Source organism: Lolium rigidum, chromosome 2, assembly GCF_022539505.1.
Source record: "Lolium rigidum isolate FL_2022 chromosome 2, APGP_CSIRO_Lrig_0.1, whole genome shotgun sequence".
In the NCBI taxonomy this organism is placed as follows: domain Eukaryota; kingdom Viridiplantae; phylum Streptophyta; class Magnoliopsida; order Poales; family Poaceae; genus Lolium; species Lolium rigidum.
In genome coordinates this window covers 129,216,465-129,227,165 of record NC_061509.1, presented here as the reverse complement: position 1 = coordinate 129,227,165, position 10,701 = coordinate 129,216,465, and the positions used below count along the sequence as shown (strand labels likewise).

Genomic DNA, 10,701 nt, shown 5'->3' with positions numbered 1-10,701 from the left:
GACATTGGCAGCTCAGCTCGGGGTCGAACCAAGTCTCGTTGCTACCAAGCACAAGGATAAGCAAGTTGTCCACGAGGATGATGAGGTAGTGCCAACCATGAATGTTGGGCTTGCAAACCGTCTTGAGTGGCAGGAATGGAGGACAGGTGAATCCGTATCGCTTCAAGGAGCCAACTTACACTCGTTCGGACAAGGCCTTCTGGACCAACACACAAGCAGCCCTCTGGGAGGGTTTCTATGATTCTCATGAGTTCATGAAGCATGGTAATATTGTATCACCCAAGGCCATCAATCCTGACGAGCTTAGACTGCATGAAGCCACAAAGTACCGTTTTGTGGTTCAAACTTTGAAGGGTCTGGGATTGTTTGATCTCGTGTGCCTCAAGCCGGATGATACTCAAGATGATCCCATCTTTTGTCCTCTCCTTGTCCGCCAGTTTCACTGCACTGTCTTCTTTCATGATGATGAGGACCGCACTCTCACCTGGATGACCGGCAAGACGAAGTATTCATGCTCCTACTCTCGCTCCGTGCAGCCATGGGTTGTGGTGATGACAAGTAATCCCGGATACAGGATTCATTCACGGTCCGAGCTTACAAAGGGTGACATCTCTTTCCGCTATCCTCGCGAACCCTACACTCGGACCTCCCACCATCTCCCGGGATGTACTACTCCTATCCGGTCCTTGCCAAGCCGTTCCGTGAGAACCTCATCGACAAGTCTGGCGACCACAGTGAAGTCCGGAACTATCACCTCAACTTGATGTACTATTGTCATCCGGACAGGGTGAGGAAGATTGATGGCTGTGATCTCATCTACTGTGAACTGAAGAGAGCCATTATGGACCGCATGACTCCTAACTACGCCCAGTATGTTCAGCGGCTCATCAACTACGTTGTTCCCGCTCCTTGGAACGTTCGTGGTGAAAGAGTCATCATGGACCTCTTCAGGTTTCCCATTCAGGAGGCCACTCGTCCAGACGTTCCCTCCATGATGCCCACCTCTGAGCGCCGCTCCAAGGCACACCATGATCATGAGGCCAGCTCCAGTCAGTCTCGGCGCTCCCAGCATGGGGCTGCTCGTTTCTTCACTTGCATGTTCCAAATGTGCAAGAACAGCAATGATGTTGCTCATCAGACTCTTTCGATGACTCAGGAGACACGGAGGCGCCAGAATGAATTCATGGCCTCAAGGAACCACCCCGTTCCTCCTCCCTGGACCCGAGATGGAGCCCGTGATAGCTCCTCGGTGGGAGATGCCTCTTCTTACCGATGAGATGCTTCGTAACTTCGACTACTCCGTGTACGCTCATGGTGCTCTTCCTACTAGGATGGCTCGTGCTCCCTCTCCCGCTGCTGAGGATGCCGATGATAATGCGGGTGATGATGATGATGCGGCCGATGATGATGCACGCGAGAGCTCCTCCTCGCTTGGCTTTGGTCACTACCGATGGGTGCGATAGCATCTCTCCTCTTTTCTTCGCCTTTTGGTGTTCCGATGCCAAGGGGGAGAAGAGAGTAGAGTCTAGGACCACGGGGTTCTTTGTGTGCCACAAGCCATGGGAGTTGCTTTATTTGGATTTTATATGGCTTGTGCTTGTTTACTTTGAGTTTTTCAAGAACTATTTGCTATTTCCAATAACTCATGTATGGATGTGTATGGATGACTATTATGTGTGCTACTCTATGTTAGGATGTTTATGTGTGCTATGCTTATATATCTTGATATGCACATCTCCATACCATGCTTGTTTCCTAAAGATATTGGGGGAGCTTCTCATGTTTCACAAGTGGTGCACTTTGCATTCAAACGCAAATTCTCCAAGTGCACACACTATGGGGGAGCTTTCGTAATATCTTATATGGAATCAAGGTTTAGAGCTTATCATAATATCTATTTGTGACTCTAGCTCGGTTTGTCATCGTATACCAAAAAGGGGAGATTGTAAGGGTATTTTACCCTTATCCATTATTTTGGTAACAATGACACCGTGCTAGTGTATTTGGACTAATACATGACTACTAGATGATTCCCGTGTATTAGCCAAAGAGGTATAAAGGTGTATCAATGGAACAAGAAGGCTAAAGGTGACCCCCCATTTCAACAACAATCAAAAAGGGGTTACGGGAGAAATCCGGTCACTGCCCGGTCCAACCGGGCCGAGCAACCGCCGAGTCCGGCATACGAGCCGGTCGACCGGTCGGAAACCGGGCTCCACGGGAGGACCAGCGAGGTCCGGTCCGCGGCCCGGTCGACCGAGCTCTCGACCGGCGGGTCCGGCACCACGTCCGGTCGACCGCTCGGAAGCCGGGCAGCAACCGGGCACCAACCGGACATGCTCCAGGACGACGCAAAGATGCTCCGGTCACCGGTCCGGCTCGACCAGGCCTCACGACCGGGCTGTCCGGTCCGTGGTCCGGTCTGGCCGGGTTTGTCGGGAAGAATGCTGAGGTGGCAAGTGGCAACGGCCAGATTTTGAAGAACACTATAAATACCCCTTCTTCTACCTTGGAAGGGTTAGGCAACATACTATAAACTGTTCTTGAGCTCTCTCTCTCTTACTCCATTGCTAGAAACATCAAAAGCCTCGAGATCTCCCTCCTCCTCCACCCAAACTCAAATCCCTCCGGGGAATCACTAGAGGAGGACCCGATCTACCGTTCTACCAAGCCAAATCTCATTCCCCCTTGTATTCATTGAGAAGCTTGCTTCCTAGGGTTCCTTGGAAACCCTAGGTGGGCAAGAGGAGTCCGGAAGCATCCGGCCGTGGATTTGCTCCGGGCAAGATTGTGAAGGTTTGGAGGCTACCTCAAAGTCTACCACAAGTGAGTGAGCTATTCCTTCGTGGGATAGGCTCCGGAGAATAGGGTGAGCCTTCGTGGCGCGGGGAATCCTTCGTGGGACCTCCACTCCTCCAAACGTGACGTACCTTGTTGCAAAGCAAGGGAACACGGGAATACATCCTCGTCTCCGCGTGCTATCGGTTATCTCTAACCGAACTCCTTACTTGTGATTTAACGCGCTCGTGAGAACCTTCGTGCTTGAGTTAGTTGTATCCTCATATAGGTTGCTTCACCTAGTTTGCATTAGGCTCATCTTTATATTCCGCAAAGCCTAATATTGCAAAGAAAGAATTAAAATTTGTAGAAACCTATTCACCCCCCCCTCTAGGTTTACCATCTCTATACTTTCAAAAATGCCGAAGGTTTATCCAAATTCTAATGTATCTATACACTAAAAAGTGTCTAGATACATCCGAATTGAGACGATGCCAAACTTATTATGAAGAAATCTTGTACATAATTTAAAATATTTACGATATATTTCCACACAATAGGAATTGGATTCTACAACCTCGGTAAGACCATCTCCACTCGAAACCCCCACACGAGATCCGGTGTATGCTCGTATTGGGGGACGCCGGCGATTTTTTATTATAGGGGTTATGGGCCCAGTCATAGCCTCCATTTTAGGTTTTTTATGGTCTCATAGGACACGTGGCTTGTTTTGGTTGGACATAGTGTCAGCCGGCGCCCCGGGTTGCCTCCCTATAAACTAGGGGTTAGCTTGGGGATGTTTTATCTCTCAGGTGTCCCTATTTTACCTTTTAAATCCTTTGAAGAATGAGTGGAGATACTAACACCCACACTGTGTAGCCAAAAGTAGTTCTATATTTACTTTTTGGATTTTGAAACTATTTCCATACATTATAGAGGTAGTTTCAAAATCAGAAAAATAGAAAACCAGATCAAGTAGGTGCTCCGATGCTAAATTTAACTTCTGGCATTTAGAACTAGTTTCCGTCAAGGTAATTTCATATCAGCTTTCTATGTTGTTTTAGCATGGTGGCGAGAACCGGACGATATTCACGTTATAAATACTTGGAACCACTATGTTGTGATTTGTGAAGCTCTTGCTCTATTTCAAACAAAATTCACCATTGTATTAGATCTGTCAGTAACAACATTGTGGGTGCCCGTGACCACTTATCGACAGATTTGGCACCACCACATGCCAGTAGCCCCTGCAATGTGGCTTGGCGCCACGCGTCCGACACGGACAGTGACAGCGCTACCTCCTTCTACAAATACACTGTTCCGAGTTTTATGATCCGTACTGTAATTCTTACCCCGTGGCAGCCAGAGATCGAAAAATCTAGCGCAGTTGCGCGTGTACTGCACAGAAGTGAGACTGTGGGAGGTCTCTGCGCAGTGATGCTGGTGCACTCCGTAGAAGCCGAGCATCGTGTGCGGCATCACGCATTGCCGGCTAGCAACGTTGCAAAGATCTCGTTGCCGACGCCGGCGAGTGCGGCTTGCCGGCACAGACGCCGCGCGATCCTTACCCGATGGCGAAGAAGCAAAACGCATCGAGATGAAGCAAGTATAGTAATGAATCTGTAAACAGGATGAAATCACGCACTTTTATTTCCTTCTAATCGATCGCTATAGCACCGAAGAAACATCATCAACGCCTCAACGGCCTCGATGCGGCTACAGGGACACACACACACACAAAGCTCGTTTACAACATCGGATCACGGTCGACGATCGATCCGGCAACTGCAACACTAACTGGCACTGGCATATGCATCACTTGATGAGGCTGGTGACGGCCGTGCAGATGATCGCCATCTGGACGGAGTCCGCGCCCTGCTTCGCCAGCGGCGACGGGACGACGCCGGCGCGGGCGAAGGCGTCGCCGCACCGGCGCGCGAGCGACGCCGCCTCCAGCGCCTTCTCCTTCCCGGCCGCGTAGTCGCGCCGGTCGATGCCGTCGTAGGCCTCCGCGAACGCGGACCCCATCCGGTCGTACAGCGCCTCGCACCGCTCCAGCGGGCCGCGCACCGCCTGCTTGCCACCCGCGGCCGGGACCGGCGCCTTGCCGGCGAGCATGGCCTTGATGTCGTAGAGGCCGTTGCTGGCGACGAGGACGCCCACGTCGGCGGCCACCTTGGCCAGGCCCCACGTGTCGGCGTCGGGGCTGTCGTGGTGCTGGCTCAGTTTGGACACGCAGAAGCCGTAGTCCACGCGCCGGTCGGCCTCCGCCGCAGCCCTGCACGTCGTCTCTGGGGTCGCGTCCACGCCGCCCGGCGCAACCACGGCGGCGATGGCGGCCGCGGCCACGAGAATGCGAGCCCAGGATGGCCGCATCGCCATTGCTGGTTGCTAGCTCTGCTTCGCAAGATCCAAGTGGGTTTCGTTTCGTTTCCTACAGCACACTCGCCGACTGACTCCTACTGGCAACTGGCCACTGGTGGCGATATATGGTGGCGCTGGATTCTCTTGCTCCATCACCATTTTACAGGTGGACGGTGCTCACTTGCTGGGAGCTGGGACAAGATTGATATGAACAGCCCTGCGTGTACACGTGTACAACTTTTTTTTTTAAGACAGAGACGTGTAGTACTTATGTCGGCCCGGTCTGTTATTTCGGGCCAACTGCGGGCCGCCGTCAGCAAGGACTATGGGCCTAGATTGCCCAGCCGCTAGACCTAAACCTCAGGCTAGCCCAAACTGCTGCTGCAGCAGTCTCTTCGTCTGGCTGCGACCTGTGGAGACTGGAGGAGTCCGAGCGAAGCGGAAGCGATCGGCTGTCGCCTCATCCCCGACCTCAGTCCAAAGGTCGAGCTTCCAAGATCTAGGTTTGCGCCCGCACTCCTCGCCTACCCCCTTGTATTATTTTCGAGAACTCAATTCTCGATCTTCCCTGCTTCTTCTTGATCCGGACGCGGCGCAAGGCGCGATTTTTTGCAGGATTTTTTGGGGGGCCTGATTTGACGGCGTCGCTGCGGGGTTCCATTTCTCTCTGCCTTCCAGCTGTGAGATTCTTTTCCCTTGTCAGCTTCGCTCGTTTCGCATGCTGGATTAAACCCTAGGTAGGTACGGCTAGAACCCTAGTTTTGTTTTTCGATTCTTGGCTTTCCACAATTTCAACGACCCTCCCATGTTTCTTGGAGGCCCTTTCTTGGCAAATTACAAGCGATTTCGGTTGATTAGAACTTGATTTCTTGCATTTGTGCCCTTTCTTGCCCTGTCTGCTAGGCCCTGAAAGTGATTTCTGAAGCAGGTCGTAACTTGGGCCAGATTATATCTTACCAGGTTGAAGACTTAGCTGAATCCTCTGGTCACCCACCTCAAGGTAAATTTTCAACCTCTTAGCAGCTGCATTCCGAATTAGATATTAACCTGTCTCTTTGAGATTCACCTGCGTGATTGTGGTTAGTACAGTAAGTATGCACGGTTGCACAGTTTGTGTTCCTGCACTTCCTTGTTTTTGTTCTTGTCTTGTATGTTATGCGCCAGTTGTACTGTTGCAGCATTGTGGTCATTTACTAGTGATTTGTTCAGAGCTGAGACACTATCCAGTTCGGGTGATGTTCCAAGTGATACATGGAAATCTGATGTAGGCTTTCTTGACTTCTTCAGTAGAATCATCAATGTAAGGATGGTGTTTAGTTAGTACATTTAGATGCATCTATCTTGATCTTTATAGATACTTTAAATAACTGCTGTTTCATTTTGTTACTCGTGCTGCATGTGAGGTTCAATTCGAACAATGAAGTATTACTATAAAAAGAGCTAGTATTTGATGTTATGGGCAGCTTTGCTTTGCAGTTGCTGTTTGTGGACTGCAGTCACATATTTAGGTATCTGGATGCAGTATGGGGTACTGAGGAAATGTGAGTACAGCTCAGCTTGAACGCAGTGTCAAGCTTGTTTCTTTTCTTCCCCATTAGAGCCGTCTTATGTCTTTTCAGTGTCCTCAGAATTTTTCTAGGCAGCTTCTTAAGGGCTATGCTTGAACATGAAATGGTTCTTGATGATGTATGGTTTATCAAATTTAGTTGCATGCTTTTTCTGAAGCTTATTTCGGCCATTCAATTCTGAATTTTTCTAGTGGTTAGTTTTAATGGTTGAAATGATCGCAAGAAGAGGGCAATTGTGCAAGCAAAAGTGTACGTGTTAGCTCCGATTAGTTGGCAAAACTCCAGTTGACAATACTAACTCTTTAAAATTACTACAAGAATTAGAGAAGTGCCATGGAAATGATGATTGCAGTGTTTGATCACCCATATAAACAGGTGAGCATTGGTGGAGTTGAATATTGGAATACATCCAGGCTGAGATTGTACACCTGTACTTTATCACCATGAAAATTCATTATGCATTTAGTGTTGTTGCTTTATTCATCCCTTTTTACGGAACTGTGACAGTATGTTTCTTATGGAATCATATAATTCTTATTGCAGATGTCATTGCATATTGGAGGGCTTTCTTCAGCTGTGCATGAAAAAGATCTTCAACATGTTTTCCAGAAGTTTGGACCCTGCACTGTGAGGAGGATGAAAGATAGATATGGATTTGCAGTGTTTGATGCTAGTGGTGATGCAGCTCGAGCCTTGCGGCAACTGCATATGACATTTGTTTGTGGAAGACGCATAACTGTTAATTGGTCAAAACATCAGCCCAATCATTCTCGCAGAGTTAGGAGGAGTTCAAGACAGATTAGGTCATCTAATGGAAGGGCGTCCAGAGATGGTGTGGATAATTTTAGGTTAAGTGAGCCTGCAGGTCAGAAGAATGACTCTACAAGTCATGGTATTAGTCTTAACCCTGTCGATGGAGGAGAAGAGAAGAATAACCATATGAGTCATGATAAGAGCCATAACCCTGATGATATAGTAGAAAAGGATTCTGATGAAATTGCTGAGGGCATGAAGGAAGCTGGAGAAAGTATTGGTGAAGATCCAGTTGAGATGAAGATGGATGATGGAGGTACTAGCGGTGCTAATGCAATTCAACATGATAGATGGGGCGAGACTGGAATAGGAAATCATGGTGGGGATGATGATGATTTTGACCGTTTTGAACCTTATCATGGCTACAGAAAGCGAGAAGAGAAGAAAAAGATTGTTAAAGCAGATCACAGACGGAATTCTGAGAAGTGGCAAAAGCACCCTGCTGAGCGCTTTGACCAGAACCATGGTAAATCAAGAGCTCTTCCAACCTGCTACAAAACACTGGGAGATGGATTCAGTTTGAGAGAAAGAGAGGAGCTGAGGCTAAGAAAATTCAGGTATCCCTCAACGAGACGACCAGAATCTCATGTCGACCCAATGACTCGAGCACATCATAGAGTTCAAGATTTCAGGAAACCATTTTCTGATAGGACTGGGAGAGCGCCCAAGTTGAGTGATGTGCCTAGATTGGACAGAACACATATACCTCAGAGTGAAAACATGGCAGAAGCCCCCAAGGAAGCGCATAATGGAAGCAAGTTGAAAAGATCTCGTGAGCCATCTCTCTCTTCTGAAAGGAATTCCTCATACTCAAGATCTAGATCTCCCTGTCCTCGTTCAAGAGCACAATCCCCATCTCATTCTGCACATTCTAGTTCTAAATCATCTCAGCCAACTCTGCCTGGAGGTTTAAAACTGGGGCCGAGATCAAATTTAAGCCATCATGGTCCGTTATCAGTTTCTCTTTCACCAAAATGTGACTCTCTGCCTGCTGCATGGAATAAAGACAGTGGTGTTCTGGTGAACTCTCCTCTGGAGAGCGATTTAGATATCAAGGCAAGATCTGAACTCAGACATATGGATGATTGCAAGCAAGAAGCTGAAGGGTCAAGATTAAACTGTGAGGTTCCAGTTGTTTCATCCAAGTTGGATGCCCAAAGCAATGGAGATCTGCCTGTACCTGGTGTGGATGTTAAGGTGTCAGGTCATGCAGAGACCAACTTGCACAAGGACATGGTTGATGATATTGTTGGCGATGCATTGCTAGGTGAGACAACCAACCCTGTGGACGCTTTACCAGTGAAGTCAAACATGGAGCATGTGGTCAAAAAGGGGAGGATCATTTCCTTGAAGCTAACAACTAGTGAAGTTGTCTCAGCTCTAAAGCATTATGGAGTGGAAGCACGTGAGGTAGTCTTGTCGAATCAAACTGTGGAGAACTACTTTGGTGCCGCGCGCCTGTGGCCATGGGAAATTATTTACTACCGGCGGTGCAAGAAAGGTCCGATTTCCACGGAGAACTATGGTAAACGGCTTGAGCAGAACAAAGAGTTTGGTATCGTCGATCAGTATGTCAGAAGCAGCAGTGGCTGGTGGGAGCGCCACTAAGGGTTGCAGCCCCATCTGTTACCCAGAACTCGCGAATATGCATTTTGAGGATGACTAGGCTGGTGCCCCAGTTGTTCTGCTATAGTATCATGCGGGTCTCCTTTATTTTGAATCTTGGTGATCCATGGATGTTACTGGGTAGAAGTAGAAAGTAAAGAGGGTGGTTCCATCGTAGGCTTATGTTAGGTAAAAAACATTTCATGGCATGGTTGCTGGGTACCAAAATATGATGTATGTTAATGCTATGCATCGCCTTGAGCTTCCGTCATGTCACACAGTGATTACTGGGCATTCACGTATGCACTTTCCATCTCATGTCCCCTTTTGAGTTGCAATGGTAACAAGGGTTTGTTCCAGTGTGTGTGCGTGTACTTGGGTGGTGAACAGACATGTAAGCTGTTACTTTTGTGGTTCTAGTCTTGTAGGACTACTCAACCAGTACAATATTATGAAGTTGCACTTTCAATGTTATGCCTAGGTGAAATTATTCAATCTCGTGGCTTGTTGTTTCTATGAATTCAGCCCTTTGCTCTGAATCTGTTCAGTGTTCTACTCATGGTTTTACCTCTGCAGAGGCTCAACTCTGCCTCACCCAAATTGGTGTTTTTTTGCACACCGTGCAGTCACCCTGTCATTCTGGTCCTCTGTTGCGAGCGATCTGTTAATCGTCGTATATCTTGCTGATTCCTCTATGTGGTTTCTCTGATCATGTTGTGTCCCATAGGGGTATATGTAAACGTTGTTGCCGGTAATTGTTAGCAAAGTGACGCAATCACATCGTGTTTGGTAGATGTTGAAACGCAGGTTTCTGACGCCGCGATTTTCGCTCCCCCTTTGCACCGACGAGAGTCCCCGGCTAGGGCAATCCTCATTCCGGCTGCAAGTTGCGGTGGCGCGTTCTGACGCCCGGTGGTTGCACGCGTGAGCTCGGCTTCCGCCGTTGTGGACAGTAGTATCTAATGTATCCACCGTCGTGCCAAAGTTGACCAAGGCAGCACCACCATTAAGGCCACCGCGTCGCGGCGCACGTATTCAGATCAGACCTATGTTAAGGCCAAGAAGTGACGGAGGAGTTTTAATTGCTATTCATTGCGCTGCGTCATGGCGCCATCTTCTTCTCCCCCTACTGCTTCAGATCACTATTAAACACAGTCAGTGCATATTTTAGTCTGATCTCAAGTCTCGTCATGATCGGTGTTAATTAGTGAACGCTCGCAAGTACCCATCCATCCACTGTCCTCTCCCCTGTATTACTTCTTCACTTTTTTCTAGTTGTCTTGGAAGAAGACGACCCAAGAACAACAAGAGGAGAATAAGGTACTACAGAGAAAGCAAAGACTGTCGTACTAGCTATGCATGCAATGGAAGATGATATTATGCGGTATTTTCTCCAGTGTATCCGTGATGTGAAAACGTTGCACTGACATATCATGGTTACACTGGAGAACGAAGCACAGGAATTACTAGTTAACACTGCGAGTCGCTAGTCGCTACTAAAAACTGAGATCAAACTGCTGGGACCGGCCTATGATCATCTTGTGATCGCTCCACTTGTTCTCCCTGGTGGTCT

At 48.3% G+C, this 10,701-nt stretch overlaps 2 protein-coding genes across 4 annotated transcripts; one reads left to right on the top strand and one right to left on the bottom strand.

Moving 5' to 3' along the window:
- Positions 1 to 4,407: 4,407 nt before the first annotated feature.
- LOC124687228 (pectinesterase inhibitor 8-like) lies at positions 4,408 to 5,207 on the bottom strand. The gene has a single exon (XM_047221034.1). The coding sequence runs from the start codon at positions 5,158 to 5,160 to the stop codon at positions 4,594 to 4,596; it is 567 nt and encodes a 188-aa protein (XP_047076990.1). The 5' UTR covers positions 5,161 to 5,207; the 3' UTR covers positions 4,408 to 4,593.
- A 328-nt stretch (positions 5,208 to 5,535) lies between these two features.
- On the top strand, positions 5,536 to 9,555 carry LOC124692350 (serine/arginine-rich splicing factor 6-like). Of its 3 annotated transcripts, none has more exons than XM_047225702.1 (4): positions 5,536 to 5,645; positions 5,758 to 5,822; positions 6,071 to 6,142; positions 7,254 to 9,555. In XM_047225702.1, exon 4 carries the CDS (start codon positions 7,254 to 7,256, stop codon positions 9,129 to 9,131), a length of 1,878 nt encoding a protein of 625 aa, XP_047081658.1. In that variant the 5' UTR covers positions 5,536 to 5,645; positions 5,758 to 5,822; positions 6,071 to 6,142; the 3' UTR covers positions 9,132 to 9,555. The 3 variants fall into 3 exon arrangements, with proteins under 3 accessions (XP_047081658.1, XP_047081656.1, XP_047081657.1); XM_047225700.1 differs by having other exon boundaries at positions 5,758 to 5,879; XM_047225701.1 differs by lacking the exons at positions 5,536 to 5,645; positions 5,758 to 5,822; positions 6,071 to 6,142 and adding an exon at positions 7,063 to 7,123.
- The last annotated feature ends 1,146 nt before the right edge of the window (positions 9,556 to 10,701 follow it).

What these genes read in the sequence shown, in the direction of transcription:
- LOC124687228 (XM_047221034.1), bottom strand. Translation starts at nt 5,160, where the DNA reads ATGGCGATGCGGCCATCCTGGGCTCGCATTCTCGTGGCCGCGGCCGCC.
- LOC124692350 (XM_047225702.1), top strand. Translation starts at nt 7,254, where the DNA reads ATGTCATTGCATATTGGAGGGCTTTCTTCAGCTGTGCATGAAAAAGAT.